The following is a 17,566-nucleotide window of genomic DNA, read 5'->3' on the forward strand; positions in this document are numbered from 1 at the left end:
TGCAGATGATACATTTTCTTTGCCAATGTTTTCTGTGACATTTTAATCTGTAGACCACAAATATTTACGGCATGTACGCAGATGTTTAGTGCCCAGTGTTAACATTTGAGTTTCTCTTACATTTATGTTCGATCTGAATGCTGCTGCTCCTGATCTGTGAATAGTTAACCAAGATTGTTTGTTCAGCCATATAATTCTACTTCTTTTGATGGTTATCAGTGCACTATATACAGTATAGAGTATAGAGAGATGAATGTTGATTGGAATGTTAAACAAGTGCTCTGAGCAGAAGTATCTCACATTTTATTCAATAGTCCACACACTTGCATGTCAATATATTGTTGTTTTAAACTTTCTACATGTACCATTTCACACAAAACCTAAAAATATAAACGTTTACAGTAAAACACATTTTATGAACATCACATCATTTCAAGAGAGGGAAACACCATATTTTCACTTTAAAAAGGTGTAATTTGTAGAAAATGGCCAGAATTCTAAGGTAGATCCAAAACTGTACAGGGCAGCAGAACTGGTCACTTTGCTGCTCACTGAACAGGACTTCTACTTCTTGTTGTTGTTAGCAAGTAGCGTGGGTAGCTGTGGAACTAATAGCTCCATTAGCTGACTGGAGTACACCCACATTGGGTGACTCATGGGCAACGGGGCACAGTCAACTGGCTCCAAATGAACACAACTGGACCCCAGACTGGGACTGAACAGCCCCTAAGCCACAGGTACCAGTTTGAATATGGTATGGAGGCGATTTACAGCAGCTCCAATCAGGGCTATGATCATCATCATCAGCGGGCTAATACAGCGCATTAAGCTGAAATATTTTTCACATATTACTCTGCAAATTTAAGATTTGTTTTCGACTGAACCAGATGACCAGACGATTAAGTACAGATAAAACAAATCAATAAAAGAGAGGAACGGTATACAGTTTTTCTCTTTAGTAAAAAAAAAAAACCAAAAAAAACAAAAAAAACAGATGTAAAAATATGTTCTTCCTTGAGATTTTGAGAGTTTATTGCAAACTTGGTGCTTTTGCATTTCCTGTTGGGGCTATCGGACAATCACCTCTTGTGGTACAAAGTGGTATGACGAGGGCTGGGGACTAGCTGGTTAGCATCTATACAACACAGTACGCAGACATCGTTGAAATAACGTGTACACTTTTTTTTCCCCCACACTGGGTTGATTATGTTTAGCTTCAATTTTTTTTTAATTGTTGTTAAAAGGCCATATCTTACAAATTGCACCTTAAAAAGTTAAACGCCCTAAATTTACATGACTTTTCTGGGCTTTCATCCAAATAGGTAAACTTGCTGTAAAACAAAACTGATTTATGGTTGACTTTTGCTTTACAAATGGGTCCTGAAGCAACAAACTGTAACTTCCTCGAGAAAGATCTGATAGTTGAGTTTTTTCCTTCAAATTCTTATTCTTTGGATTGGAAGCCAATCCGAGCTGCTAACCCAAGGCCTCAATTTTTCAAGGAAGTTACATTTTGTTGTTTATTACATGTCAGTGAGGAAGAAAATCTTCTTACCAAGGTAATCAAAGCATTAAAAACAGAGGAAATAATTCTGTGCACCACAGCAGCTGAGTAAGGCAACATTACAAGGCAAGCGGCACATTCACTATATTATACAGCATAACCACACTTATGATTTATTCCATGGCTATTTGTAGGATCAATTTGTATGATTATTTTCAAATTAAGCTGGAATCAAACTACCGGAACCAATCAAAATATTTCACTTTTTCTCTGATTATACCTACTTACTGTAATTCTACAGTAAGTCAACATTTCAACACCCCCCACCCCGAGAATACTATCATCACATCCATAGTATTTACACTCACGGCTGCAGCAGAGATGGCTGTACATTCCCTCTAATAAATGAGGAATCAGCTGATCAAATAACACCCAAGTAAAAGGCACAGTGACGGTTTCTGAGCCACTAAAAAAACACAAGTGAAACATATAATAGCTCTGATTTTCTTAACACGTAGCAGTCGCTCATTACACACACACACACACACACACACCAAATACTTGTCATACAGGATATCACTTCAACATCTGCCTCTCACATCCCTTTTTTCAAATTTTCTACTACAAGTAAATGTAAACAGTTTGCTTTAAGTAAGCATACAAAAGTGGTTACAGACACTCACCACAAGTTAGCTAAAGACATTCACATTTAAAAAGACAATCAAGCCCTTGAGTGAGTCTGAAATGGACTGTTACAGCACGTAGCGGGAGAAGTTTTGAAGAATAAATGTGAGCATGACATGTATTATCTTGGTTATAAAGTCTGTTGTTAAAACACCGTAATACCAGCTGAGAATGTCATTAAATAGATGGAGCTTCCTGCACAAATCAAAAGCATGATTGTTTAATTTTCAGGATTTAAAGGCTTTTTCCACAGTAACACCAACAAGTCAACAAAAATGACCATTTAGGACTCAAGTATTTTTTAAAAATCCTCCTTTTTATCTTCCTTTTCCTTTAAAAGTAGTAACCAGCACTGTTCACAGGCAAAGGTGACCTCTACAAAAATATGTTATTATCTGTATGTTTTTCAATTCAACACGTTTTTCCTGATTCGATGTCGTAAGCGTCATATCCTTAGAGACAGACAACAATGATTAATTTCATCAGTGATTTCCCAGCGATACAGAGAAGGACACTTGTGGTGGCATTCATTTTAAAACAATCAGACAATCAGTTACGTACGTACAGGTCGAATAACCTTTGATTACCCCGGTCTCACACTCTCTCTGCTGAAGTCCCCCGACACTCTTCAGAGCACATCCAGATGCAAGTGATTCCAAGCCTGGATTATAGATCTGAAAGTCCCTCTGCATGTTCACTCAGCTCCATGGTGTAATAGTCCAGAGGACGCCTAAAATAGAGACAGCAATGTTAACACAATCAAGCCATAATGCCTTCACATCTACTCACTGCAATCAGTTTACAATAACTATTGTTAAGTGTGTTCCAGGAGTGATATACAGAGAACATTTTTTCCTACTCTGCCCTCAACCTTAGTTATCTTTATGTCTAAACATATATATAAAACATACAAAACAAAAAGGCACTATGAGTGTGACTTCTCTTGATATAAGCAAAGCCTTCTTTGACAAAAAGGGACCAGAAAGGTATAAAGGCAATAATGTATATGAACAAGAAACAACCTTGAGTGCAAGACTCCCAACAATGGAGCCTAATGAGCATTCCTCCCTCTGCAGTGTACACATCTAACTGCAGTATGCTATTCATAACACTTAATCACTATGCAACTGCAAGAGGGATTACAAGTCAAGGGGTTAGATAAATGTTTACGATCTGGGCTTCGTGAAGGTTGCAGCAACCCAGTACATCCAGCTGTAAAGTGAGAAATAAGAAGACCTTTACCTTCTTCTGTAGAAATATGTGAACAGAGCTGCTCCTAGTCCGAGCAGCAGGAGCACTGCGACTATCAGCCCTATCTGTAGCCCCAGGGCAGACGCTGGAGAGACAAATACAAAAACTCACTTCAGAATAAATTAATATGTATACTTCATGGCAGTAACCAGCAGCAGATATTGTTGGTTTATTTTAATCCATCTACGGTTTAATTCAGACTGATACGCCACATAACAACAGTGAATATAACAGAATAGAATAGAATAAAAAGAATCAGTCAAAAAATGTTGTACAGGGCTTTGCTTTCATGAAATTCTTAAGGAGTATTACTTTAAAGCAACCTTATGCAGAAACTGGCAGTTTCTGAGTGCAATACCACTGTCGTAAATACAAATCCCAGGTCTGTAATAATTGGTCAGATGTAATGCGGATGCCAACTAAAAACAAAGCTCATTACATCACAGTGATGTTACGTCTTTAAACTTGAACATGTGTGTATCGCTGTGATCCCTCTCACTGAAGTAGCAGTGCACAAACAGGTGGTGGGGGGCAGAGTGGCTGAGGCAGAAACACCATTCACCCTATTACAAGACATTGTACCATCACAATGATTATGAAGCTGTTATTTTAAGGTAAACAAGTTACAGACTGTTGCCTTGAGTACCTCCATAATCCATGAAGCCAACTCAGACTGCAGCATTGTGCTGAGCATAACAGCAGGTAACAACAGGCCAGTACTGTGGGTTTAGCTGCAATGTTCTTTCTTGTCACATCATTATATCTTACAAAGAGATCTGTTTATGTCCCTCCTTAGGGTTTTGTTAGGACTCGGAGCTGCTCTGGACATGATGGTGCTTTCAATTTATGGTAATTGCAGCCCATGAAACAAGAGCTATACATCATGAAACATTATTTAACATTCAAAGGGTGAAAATGACTCCTGGCGGTAATGAATTCTCCTGTGTAATTTTGTATATGAACATTTTGGATTTAGTCTCTGTGACAGGAATAATGCATGGACCTTAAGGAAAAGGGAGGGCATGTTATTTATGAGTGACTACAATTTCAAAAACGATGAATTATGCGGAACAAAATGTACAGCATATGCTGACAGCATGATGAGTCATCGGATGATAAAGTGTCCCTCCCCCCCAATTCTCCATGTCTGATGTGGAAGATGCTTGACATAATTGAGTCTCTTATTTGTTGCCATGGCAGTGTGTCTACATGTATACATAGACTTTTTTTAAAGGTACTGTTGACTGAGAGCTGGTGGCTTACCTGCGCTCGTATAACGGTCTGTGGATGGAGCGGAGCAGACGTCCCCCTGAGCAGACGAAGGATTCACGTGTGATGTCTGGATGATGAGGGCCTTCTGATGGTCCGACAGCGCCTGGATGTTCCCCCACACTCGCAGCCACCCGGACACACAGGAAAAGTTGGCTCCTTGAACACAGACAGGGAAATGTTTCACCAGCAGCATATGAAAAGGTAGATAACCTGGTAGATATTAACATTGTGTGCACAGGAAACAGGAGATGGTACTAATCCCAGTGATTATCCTTCGAGAGAATTATCTTCCAGAGGTGGGAGTGCTTGAAGGTGGTTGTTAAATCATTCTTTGCAGCTGCAGAGTGCAGCTCCTCTCATCTGAATTGCTTCACACTGTTATGTGTGGGCTGCTTTCAAAAGTCAAATGCACTTTCTCGCGCCACTTCACTCTTGGTAAAAATACTGCCCTATAACCACAGATAGTTATTACTACTCTTGCAACTCCAGCGACCTGCCCCACTGTATTGATTGTAAGTAATCTTATCTGTCTTTTTCACCAACGTTATTTTGAAAGAACACACAATTTTCTTGTCTTACATCAAAACATGTTTTCAGTTCAGACTGAGTCAAAGTGCCTCACCTTGGAGGTACAAGGCCGAGATGCCACAGTGACACTTCTGCTCCAGGTAGTCGGCCACCTCGGCGACCCTCTTCCCCTTGATGAGACTGCTACAGTCTGGGACAAAGAGAGAAGAAGCTATCAGTTTCTTTTGGAATCGTAGGTCAGACCATTTTCTATTTTATTCACTGTGTATCAGCCAAAATTACAAATCAAATGTGTGTCCTTAGAGCGTAATTAAATCAGCTTGCATACATTTCGGTTTTCTCAAGTTGTGATGCCTCACCTCCTGCCTGCTCCTGCCAGTCACTGGACAGCGGTCCGAGGCACATGTCAATGTGACTTGAGAAGGCGGAGCTCGGACAGAGGTTGGTGCTGTGAGGTGTGGGTGAGGAGCTCGTCCAGGACGAGGGGCTCCTCACCTCGCAGCATGAACACCGGCTGAGCGAAACAGGACCGGCTTCCACTGATCTGCAAGACATGTATGAATACGCATACAGTATATGCATTTAGTAATAATTACGATAATAAAGTATTCACGAGCACGTCGGCCCATAATGATACAAGGTAAAACAGAATTAGGATTTATTTGCAAACCAATGTGTTTTAGAAAATGGTGTATTTTTTTAACATTTACATGGTTGTGGTTTTAGTTAGGCTCTCCAAGCTCCTCTCTCCTGCAGAAAACACTGCTCCTGAAATGCCTTGTCAGTTGTCTCGCCTTTAATTCTGTGACTTTGTGACGTCACATTACGGCGCCATGTCACATATTTCCATTACTTATGCCTAGCAACTACTACTGTAATAATTACGTCAGCAAAGCTGCTCTGTTCTTGTTTTGGGTTGCTGGCTCAGGCATGTGTGAGCAAACCAATCAGAGCAGGCCGGGTGTTCAGGAGGACAGCATCACAGAGACAGGAGTGTTTTGGACAGAGGGGGAATAGAAAGCTGCAGCACTGAGCAGTACGAGAAAACTGATGTGTTTTCTGAGCATTAAGGCATGTAAACCTATTCTAGCAGTAACCGAAAATATAATCAAGAATCCGATGAAGAGCATAATATGCCTGCCTCTGAATTGCACAAAGAACACAAAGAAAAAATAATAAAATGTGCACTTCAGGGTCTTGGGTCTTGATCATAATGACCACAATCTACAACACAAGCAGTTAATTAAACTGCAGCAGAAACCAGGTGTTTGATTAATGTTTAATTAGATCTGACCCAGATGTTGTATGTAGACTGTAATGTTCTCAGTGTGAAGGGTTTATGTGGCTGTGGCGATCCCTTCGTGGAGAAAAGAAGAAGGATCATCACGATCTTATCTGTATGGAAAGTTTGCATTGATGAAGCAGAAATGATGGAATGTGGGTGCCGCGGTGAAGCCTTCACTAAGCCAATCACTGTCAGAAATCCAGGGTTTCCCTCAGGAAAGTGGTTAGCGTAGCTGATTGTGAGTGATTGAACTGTTTACCCTGCACATTTTCCATCTGAAAAACCCAACCCCCTGACACTTATTCAAGCTGCTTCTGCTAATTAACATGGCGCACTACCGAAATGCGTAAGCTTAATTAATCACTGCCATCTGCTGAGTTGAGTCTGACAGATCCCGACTCATTAATATGTGGCATTTGCTGCGTGGGTATTACTTTTTGGATGGCTCTGTGTCATCAGCTCAATTTAAATAACAAGATGAAAGTCTTTACATGACATATCCAGCAGTCAGATTAATATCCATAATTGGGCGTAAGATTTATTCTTAGTGTAAAAGTTAAAACATGTAAATCTCCTCAGTGATTCATGCTGTTGGGTGTATGCTGTGTTTACCTGAGCGCTGGAATCACTTGTCTCCCTCTGGTGGTGGACAGAGAGGACAGCAGCTGCTGGTTTTCACTGAACACGAGCACATCTCTGAGGCTGGAGTTGGTCAGTGCAGTGCCAGCTCTGCAGATGCTGAACAGGTCATAACACAGGACCACCGCTCCTCGCACCGGCACAGTGGAGCCCTCCGGGAAAGTCTGATCTATGCAGGGGAGAGAAGAGGTGGAGGAGTGCAGTGAGAGGCAGTGGGGAGTGGGTGCAAAACAAGAAACGCGAGAGGCACCCATACTGTCCTCACCTGCTCCAGTGACATTTCCAACGACGTAAAATCCGTCCTGGTCAATGGATCCAGTCAAAGGGAGGGCGATGACGGTCCCACTGTGCACCTGGTCAAACACGGTGAGCACCAGGCCCCGCAGGTCTGTCATGGGGGCGCCATGCAGCTCTACAAAAGCCCTCTGCTGGCTGTTATTGGTCCAATAGCCACTGGCCACCTCACTGATGACCACACCCTCTGGGGCTGGAGGGGGGCGGGGGCAGCTGTTCTCCCTCAGAGGCGTGGGTGCAGCCACCTGTGGCGAAAGGTGCGTTTCATACCTTGTTTTACAGATTACTTCTAAAATAGTCTGACTCACCAGATGTAGACTGTTGGCCTATCAATGAGCTCCTACTTAAGCTGACATCCCCTCTTCTATCAGCTACCTGCGTGTTAACGTTTTCAAAATCCCGGCTGCTGCATGAACTAGCAACATACACGCTGAAATTGGCAAGTGACTCAGCACTGACCTGAACAAACTGAAAGATGTTACGCTGTCTTTTGGGGAGTTTTGGCCTCTTAAATCCTAGGGTCCACCACTCCACAAAGTCAAACATATTCCCCCCCGACAGTACGTTGCAGACAGGGGCTCAATGGCTCAACGGCATCCTGTGTTTGGTTCTCAATGATTGTGGCTGGTTAAAATGAATCATGACCAGCCTAAAAGACCTTGCTGCAGTTTGATGGCGAAACCGGCTAAAACATCGTTCAACATTTTTGGAAAAACATGCCATGTCACTTCCCAGAGTCTCTGCTGGGTTGCCATGCAACCCTATGCTGACAACAAGGACGTTACTGCTCTGGAATGTAAATAAAACAACACTCTGAACACTTTGGTTTGTATTCAGACTAAACAATTTAGGTATAATCTGTTATTTAGTGCCTCTAAGAACATGCTAGTAATGGATTTTGTTACTGGTTTCGTTCGGTTTTCAGTCTTTTGGCTAAGCTAAGCTAATTAGCTGCTGGCTGTAGCTTAATATTTAGCATTCCGATATGAGGGTGGATTGATATTATCATCTGCCTATTGGCAAGAAACAAGTAAGCAAATTTCCCCAAATGGTGAACTATCCCTTTAATTAGTCTTTCTTATTAAAGTTTGAATAAGAATTCTGTTGTGTTTCTGTGTTTTGTGAAAGCAGGGGGAACTAGGTATGTCTGTTAGCCAATAAAGCACATGCTCGTGACTTCAGTTTCAGCATGAACCCTTGGCTCTTCATACTCACTGAGAAAGCAGACAGGTCATAAGGATAAAGGCCTCTACAGCGACTGAGGGCTTCATCACCAAGCAGCACCTCTGGATCCTCCAGCAGAGGCAGCTGTCCAGGGGTCAAAGCTTTACTCAGTTCCTGCGCCTCCTTATCTGACCCTCTCTGTCGGTATACGACGGCATCCAGCAGACCTTTTGTGGGGATCCCCCTTTGACTGGCTGATGGTGGCCCAAAGGGGCTGCGATAGAGCGCCACAGCATCCGGTCCATTCTGGATGGTGTTAGGGGGCAGGCGTAGTGATGGAGCTGGCACCAACCGGTCGCTGCCCAGCAGGAAGTAGCCCTTAGACGTGGTGAAGTGTCCGCTCAGGCTGATCTCCCTGTAGGGTCTGTTGTTGTGCGCACTGAAGAGGAGGATCCAGATGCCCTGCAGGGAGACGCGGCGTCCCGATGGGTGCCAAAGCTCGATGTACTCTCCATCCTCAGCTGCCCCAGGCGTGTCCGTGTTCAGCTCATTGATCAGGAAGTCACTGTTCCCCCAAGGTGGGAGGTGAGGCGGCGAATCTGTGCCCCCTGGAATAACTAAAGCATAAAATGAGATATCACTAAGCTGCCGTTAAAGAAAGAGTTCCACTTTACTTCACTTTGGCTTTTCTATGGATTTAATAAACAACAGAATGCTAAAGTTTTGGGCTGGAAAATGTACTCAATAATGTTATGGTCAAGGACCGTAACAATGCTGGCACTGGTCCACAACAAAGTCCAGAGAGGCAAGAAACGAGCATCAATGAGCACAGAAGCTGTTGACAACATACTGCTGCCAGCACCGCTTCCTGCTGCAGTTCCCTCCACCTCCGCAACCTCCTACGAATGGGACTGAAGCACCCATATTGTTGACTCCTTCAAAGAGCAGACTCTTTCTCTCAAAATTCCTACTCATTTGATGTGTCTCTGATTGAAGTTCTGTTGAAGTTCAGCCACTTTTTTGTCACTTCCACACAAGTTTGGTTTATCTGTTTTAACCCTGTTTTATCCGAGTAGACAAAACGCCTCTTGATCATGAAGTCTTTTCACAGATCATTGGCGGAGTCAAGGGATGGGGCGGTGGGTCAGGAAAAACATCTCACCACAAGGTCCCTTCAGTAGGTTTCAATTATGGCTAGAATTTCATGAGGATGTTTGTCTTGTCAACTTATTTTGTTTTAAATTCTATTTATATTACTTCACTGTAACATTTTGACAAATTTATCTGCATCCATGAAAGCAGTCAGAACACTCCATTATGGCAAATAACATCATTTTTTCAAACAATTATTTTGGTCAATACTGAGACGGTGATTATTAAACACACTGACTTTAGAAACTATCATGCAGTTATAGAAGTTTATATGACAAACAACACTTTTTCTTTTTAACAGTGGATTTACTTTCATTTTTTCAACATTATTCAACTGAAATACATAAAAAGACACATTTCTCTAACTTGTTCAGTATTAAAACACCCTTGATACCAACGATAGGGTGTGTGTGTGTGACTTAAGTGCTTTTTAGAAATATCAATACATTGATACATAACCATACATCTGTACCAGCTGTGTCTTCTCACCCTCCTACAGCAAGTTGAAATTGATCGAACACTTCAGTGCTCATGTAGGCGTGCCTCCCCCGACTCCTCTGATTGTGGTTGGAAGTCAATTTACTTAGAGGCAGCTGCTCTTAATGTGGCTTCTATCTAATTGTGCAAGGTTTTTACTTTGTGCTACCATCTTTTCTGCCAAAGGCGCCTTCTCCGTGATCTTGGTTTGAGCTGAACTAAACATGCCACAGCCTGATTGAGCGAGGGCGTGGCAGAACAATCTTATTATCCCCATTATCTTGTTTTCGCAATCATTCAAGGCCAAAATACCATCACCCACAAACTCTCGGTTCTTTAATTGGGTTTTAATTTAATTGGTCCACCGGTGCCCTTTTGTTGCCCAGGTGGTTAACACTAAAATCCATGACATCCCTGAGGTCAGAGCACCGTGAGCCTTTAACGGTGTCGATTCTGAGCAGCTGAATTACGGATCTCTTTCTGAGAATGAGTCATCCTAATTTTCTCACAGCCACACATCATCTCACTCTCTCACATTATTTAGTCACAGGCATGACTTGATGATCTTGTTCCCACGCGTCATTAGGTCGTGGGCATGCACTATTTGTTTTTTTCACAAATCTCATCTGCTCTCTTAACTGTCTATGTCTAATGCATATTGAAAGCATCAATTTCCAAGCTGTGGCGAGAAAGCAACAATATGTTTTTGCCGTCAAATATATTTTACAACTACTTGTTTTGACAGAAGATGTGCCTGGCTTAAAAAAAGGGGGGTGGGGGGGTGGGAGTGGGGGTGAAATCCACTTTCTCTGCAGAGTTGACTGCATCTCATAACCTGCAAATCTTATTAACGTTGAGCATCTTGTATCTAAATCCAAGAGTCATGATGCTCGTTCAGCAAGACACTCACCAATACTGTGAGGGCAGATCTTTGGCCAGGGGCACTGGTTGGGCTGCCCAGGAGTTTGCGGGGCCTCCCAGAAGACCCCGGGATCTCTTTCCCAGTCGGCCACACCGCAGCGACTCAGATCGAAGCCTCCCTCTCTCAAACTGACAAAACAATGGAATCATCGAGAAAACAAAAATGTTTTTTAAAAAGAGAATCAAAGTGGAGTTTGTGCTAAGAAGTCAATAAAACAGATACTGAATATCATAGATATTGTTGTGTTATGGCTGTTCTGGTTGCTGTATGTTTTTGACAATTGTGTTTTAGTTTTCATCATGGGTTATTGTTTGTGTATGGACATACAAATGTTGGGGTTGTTTTATTCATAGTTATTTCATTATTTGATATTTTGATTTGTACTTGTTGTGCTTGGTATTTCAATTAGGACCCCAAGAAGAGGAGAAACCACTTTGTGTAATCTAAGGTGTATTCAGTAAAGAATTAAGGATCCACAGTATTATCCTTATTATGAAGTGTTATTATATTGCAATTAGTTAGTGTGACACATTATGCTATCCAATAATATAGCATTAACAAAGAAACTAACTGTATTGCTACATTTGTCTTTAGCCGTGCTAGTAATACGTTTTCAAGGGTCTAGGGTCAGCCGGTGCAACTTTTTTTGGCCAAGACTAAAGTATCAACTACCAACAATTCAGTGAAATCAATTTTTTAACAGACATTTATGGTTCCGGGTTCGTAAATCTTACTGAGGTTGGCAATCGCCTGACTTTTCTTCTAGTGTCACATGCAGTTTGACATTCTTGGCTTTAAATGCCATGACATTTGGTGTTCAGACAATGAATTGCTTAATGAATTAGCAAATGATGACATCCTTACATTCAAAACTGTGGCAGTGAGCATGGTTGACATTAAGGCCCAATCCCAGTGTCCCACCCTGAACCCTCATGGACTTAGCTGACGTCACCCGGCCACTGTTTGAGTGAGAGAGTCTGCAAAGGGCCAGTATGGTATAATAGGAATTGGACAACACTTTGTGACATTTAACTTTACCTTGTGGGGTTTGGATTTTTAATTTCACAACTATATAGCCTTTCAATAAAAACAAACATTGGGAGTAAATGCATATAGAAACATATTAAGTCAGAGATTTCAGGGACGGATTTCCACATTGTTTCAAAAGCTTATATATTTTTTGTTGTTTGTTAAAATGTTGTTAGATATTTTAGTAGAGCGTCAGTTCTATGAGAAAATGTCAGAATTAAGGTAGTGTTTTAAAAAAAAAAATCCTTTGTGAATCAAAAATGTTGCATATAGAATAATTAACTAAAGCAGCCGGATCATCATCGTTTCAAGAGGAGTTTCCGGGGCGTCTCCTGGTGATCCATGGTTACCCTGTTTTAAATGTTACAATGCTATGAACTGTGGGTAATTCCCTGCTGGAAACTGTAAATGTGGACAATGGTACCAGACCGAAACCTGCTATTCTTCAGCATTGTGGCACTGTCACTGCTGTTAGCATACCAAAGTTAGATTTTTTTCTCAAGTGAGTAAAGCCTCACAGGTCTGCTAGCATGGCAGCAAACCCTTAATCTTGCTGTATAATGAACAACTTTGAATCATAGCGGCGTTAATCAAACTCTCTGGTTAAATGGGAGTGTTGTCGTAGAAATACTTCGTGAAGTGTATTTTGGTCAGTGTGAGTCAGTGAAAGCCTTACAGTGACCACTCTCTTACAGTGATGACACATGGCAAACGGAAAAAGATGTACCAGCAAAGAGGAAGTGTGGCCATCAGTTGACCATTTTCCCCACCGAGAGAAACACTTTAAACAGAACGTGTTTCACAACAAGTGAAACTGTGGCCTCAAAAGTGACTGACAGTGACACATGATGAGCTCCACCAAACTTGAATTAATTCTTTCCGCCTCTTGTATATACTGAAGGTCAAACAGGGCTGGTTTTACTGTTTGAATTAAAGCAGTGGGAAACTCTACAGTGTCCATTATTGTGCCTTGCCTGTTGCTGAGTTGGTAGGGCAGTCTGCCTGGGATGAGAGTCTCTGTGAGGTTGGCACTAGGCTTGTTTCCGGGTCCAGCGAACACAAATGCATCTAGAGGCTGTATCTGGCTCAGAGGGCTGCCCACGGGGAAGTCTGAGGCTGTGCCACTGTAAACAGCCACTGCTCCGGACTCGTCTCCTGAGAGAGAAACAGAAACGGGAACCCTGGATTCAGACTAAACAAAACTGAAGGAATTAATGAAAATTGACTGAAACATGGAGCCATTATGCAGCTTCCACATGTGAAACCTGAATAAGTGAAAACCTGAGCACACCGACCTTTCATGTAGCTTTTCTCAATGGTCACGGAGATCAACCCATTCCTCGAGGTGGTGGCGTCCACGTCCACACTCACGCTGACCCGGTCAGTTTTCCCGTCCAACACCACGAGCACCAGGGGACCTGCAGCTGAGGCCTCTGTCAGCTCCACAAACCCGTCCACCTGGCCTCCCCCCAGCTTCAGCTCATTGATGACTGGAACGGTCACTGCGACAGCGGGCGGTGTGCAGTTATTCCTCTGACCCGGGGAGGGCGAGGACACCTGAAAGCCCCAGCGATCTTCAGACAGCAGGCACCTCTCAATCGACTCGTCCCCCTCGAGTGCCGTTTCATCCTCGACGAAGGCTCGTTCCCCGGGCGTCAGAGTTTCGGCGAGGAACTCCGCTCCACCAGTGCGGCGGGTCATGTACACGACGGCGTCCACCAGCCCGTGAGCAGTGACGTTCATCTTCTCACTGTAGCGAGCAGCAGATGTGTGGTAGAGGACGATGGCGTCCGGGCCATTCTGGACCGTGTTGGGAGGCAGGAGGATGGATGGTTTGGGCAGCATGTCCACCGAGCCCACCAGGAAGAATCCTCTGTCATCAGTGCTCATGCCTTTGAGGTCCAGCACCTTGTAGGCTATGTTTCCATTCCCGTTATAGAACACGAGGGTGTAGCCATCCAGGGAAGCCCGTTGTCCACTGGTGTGATACAGCTCTACAAACTCAGTGGTGTCCAGCCGCGGGTTGTCGGCGTTGATCTCGCTGATGATGAGGCAGGGGTCACCGCTGACCACCGCCACCAGGCAGAGACAAGCCACAGAGGCTAAACTGACCGCCATGATTTACAGCTTCTCCAAAAGACCTGCACAGGGGAGCTCCAGGAGAAAAAAAGACAACCAGTTGGATTTCTCAGTAAAATAAAAGTAGACCAATGTATCGGTTTAGCAATAGTATCAGGGTATATCAGTATCAGTGTACAGTGAATGTTCCCTGATATAAAAACTGTTTTAACTGTAAAAATCACATTTGAAGTTAGCATGCTGATGAGCTAGCCACACAGACTCGCCCTAAAGTTTCCTGGCTTGCAGCGTAAACACCAAAACTCCCCCTGTGCCCTGAGCTCGCAGTCCGCTAGCTGCACTGCTAACTGCGCTAAATAGCTAACAGGAGCTACACTTAGCAGCAGTTAGCTGTGAATCTGGTGATATGCTGCAAGAGGATGAATTTGACTTTTAAAAAGGCATATTATGAAAGACGTGTTGGTTTATGTTTGCAAACTGTGATTCAGTGGAGTCAAACACAGACACTCTGGGTTGGTGGCACAAGCGGCCAATCACACCAAGATGTCCCAAATGGAACCGCGTCGCTAACAAAACCACCGTATTCCTCTGGTACGCAGCAGCCGGCAGGCGATTCTATGCTGTGCGCACATTTTTCTATATCTTTGTACTTTTCAGTGCACAGTGCAGAGATGCACTGTTGTTTTTCCATTCAATTACATACGACAGCACCGCGCTATTTTGTTCAAGACATGCTTTTGAAAGCCATTTTCGAGGCAGCCGCAACTGTAGCCAAAATTTGACTAACCACTTGACTCTAGACTAAACAATCAACTGTCATTCTCTAGAATCACTGATGCCCAAAAAAACGCTTTTTGATGATCTTCAACTGCTTGTCATTTGCAGGAGGGGCTGGATGTGCAGGATCATGGGGGGCTGGATAGGTCGCCGGTTCAACGCAGGGCTGATATATACAGACAGACAACAAATCACCCTCACATTTACACCTACTGGCAATTTAGAGCTGCCATTTAAGTTGTGGGAGGCAGCTGGAGCACACGGATGGAGCCCACGCAGACACAAGGGGGGGGACATGCAAACTGCAACAAAGACGGACTCCAGGTGGTGGATCCAAAGCTTCTTTTAAGGCAGCAGTGCTCCACCGTGTCACGCTGTCCCACATACAGCAATATAATAAGACAATGTAGTCAGAGGGCCTGGCACCTCCACACACCTTCTGTCTGGTCAGAAGTGATGTCTGACAAGGATTGCATCTGTGTGAGTCTACGCATTGTTTAGCAGGAAAATCCTGCACAATACAGCTTTAATCCTGTGTTTTTTTGATTGACTTATAAAAAGGCGACACAAGATCTGAGCCAGCACAAAAAATTATAATAATAAAAAGAAAAGGGCCTGCCACTGTATGTGCAGCGTGCCCACAGTACTGTAATCAAACCTTTTGTTTACAACTTGCAGGGCAGACTCCCAACGGGCAGAAAGCCTCATCACAACACCATGAATGAGTCTTCTATGAGGCTATTTTCTGTGCGTGGTGACACTGGGGAGGCACGTCTTCTGCATGACTCACGAAAACGTTGCGAAACACACTGACTGGCACCCAGATGGAAAAGTTTGCAATGAGACCAAAAAAAAAAAAAAAAAAAGCCCCGGGGCGAAATGACACACGCTGGAGCCTTTGCGAATTAAAAAACAGGACGAAGTGGACAGAAACAAATGTCAAACAGCAGCTGGGTCATTTTTGTCGGAGCTCAAGTTGAACGCATGATGCGATTTAAGCGATCATCCCTAAATCAACCCCCCATCTCCTTCCCTCTCTCCCTTCCAGAAAAATGGTCACAGCTTTTCTTCTTAAAGAAAGATCTTGAAGATGTTAGATTAGCTCTCGGTTAAAAACACACACAAACAAACAAACAAAAGCACGCTGGGATAGAATCATTAATACGTCTTTAAGGTGAGAGAAGGAGCCTATGGAGTTAAATCCTGGAAATTATCTCCCATCTCACGACAGCTATTCCGGTCACGGTCAGGCTGCTATGCATGCATCTTTCCGTCGAGAGAGAGAGAGGGGGGGGGGGAGAGAAACGCTGTCAGTCTGCTTTCTATCAGTGCCACACACCAAAAAAAACCCAAAAAAAAAAAAAAAAAAAAAACCGCGTCGTCACTTACTGCGTGTGTTTGTCGTCGGTGCTCGTCGGCCAGGTGTCGCCTGTTGCTTGCCTCGGAACCTCTGCTGCTGGATGTGAGCGCGTCCTCCTCGTCGGAAATAAATGTTGGTAAAGTTTGTTTCCTGCCCCTCCGCCGCCGCTCCCTTCATTCACAAAGCAGCACTTTCTCCCCCCGGACTGTGGGCGGTCAGACTGACTGAGGGGGATGATGCCTTGCCAGGGAAGCTCTCTCTCTCTTTCTCTCTCTCTCTCTCCCTCTCGCCCTCTTTCCTTTTTTTTTCTCCCTCTTTCCACGGCTCAGTACACCATTCACACATCCACAGCTGAAGATAAAACACCAGTAAATCCGGCGACACGTAAACGCCGCTGGGCTATAAAAGGCGGGTAAAGGTATCTCCCCCCAGCATCCTCACTCCTGTCGGCCACCACAGCTGCAACATGTTTTTTGTTACTGTAAAACTGTGCCAGTTTATGCGTTCAGAGCTCAAATAAATGGCTTTAGGTTCATTCAAAGAAGCCTTGTAAAAGACCTGAAGGGGCCCCTGACCCCGCTCTGTGAGAAACAGGGGAGACTGGGGTCAGTTGTAACTCCTCAGTGAAGCCCAAGTCCCGCCCACCGGCAGCAGGTCCGACCCGACCACATGATTAAAAAGTTTACTTTAATGGTTTATCTTTAATTTATAGCCTGTATTCAGTGCTAGATTAAGGCCTGAGATTATGGATAACTACCAAAATAAAATAAATGACCAAATGAATTGTTTAATATAGCATTAAATGGACCAAACAGGATATTTAAAAAAAATGCTGGCATTAATTAATTCATCAAATGTGATATAAACTGATACTTCTGTTTTATTTGTCTTGCATTGTATTTATTCACCTCTCTGTGTGTTCCCCCATTCATTCGCTTTCCCATTTTATTCATTTTCAAATATATTTATATATTAATTCATGCATTGTGTCTGTATTATTTTCCCATTGTATGTCCCCCTCATTCTCCTCATTTAATTTAATTACCTCAGTGTTTTCTTTTCCCATTTAAAAAAAAAAACAAAAACAAAAAAAAAAACAAAAAAAACATTTCTGCTTCACTATGCAAATGAGGGTGGCTGTCATTGAAA

General features: G+C 43.2%; 1 protein-coding gene across 1 annotated transcript; it reads right to left on the reverse strand.

Annotated features, from left to right (window-relative positions):
- Positions 1–280: 280 nt before the first annotated feature.
- Positions 281–16,942, reverse strand: si:ch211-183d21.1. The gene is made up of 12 exons (XM_037082217.1): positions 16,447–16,942; positions 13,497–14,355; positions 13,176–13,356; positions 11,161–11,300; positions 8,673–9,238; positions 7,429–7,702; positions 7,137–7,332; positions 5,599–5,783; positions 5,334–5,429; positions 4,703–4,867; positions 3,431–3,524; positions 281–2,918 (listed from the first exon to the last, which is right to left on the reverse strand). The coding sequence occupies exons 2-12, from the start codon at positions 14,317–14,319 to the stop codon at positions 2,855–2,857; spliced, it is 2,784 nt and encodes a 927-aa protein (XP_036938112.1). The 5' UTR covers positions 14,320–14,355; positions 16,447–16,942; the 3' UTR covers positions 281–2,854.
- Between the last annotated feature and the right edge of the window lie 624 nt (positions 16,943–17,566).

The sequence above is a fragment of the Acanthopagrus latus genome, chromosome 20 (assembly GCF_904848185.1).
Source record: "Acanthopagrus latus isolate v.2019 chromosome 20, fAcaLat1.1, whole genome shotgun sequence".
Lineage (NCBI taxonomy): Eukaryota > Metazoa > Chordata > Actinopteri > Spariformes > Sparidae > Acanthopagrus > Acanthopagrus latus.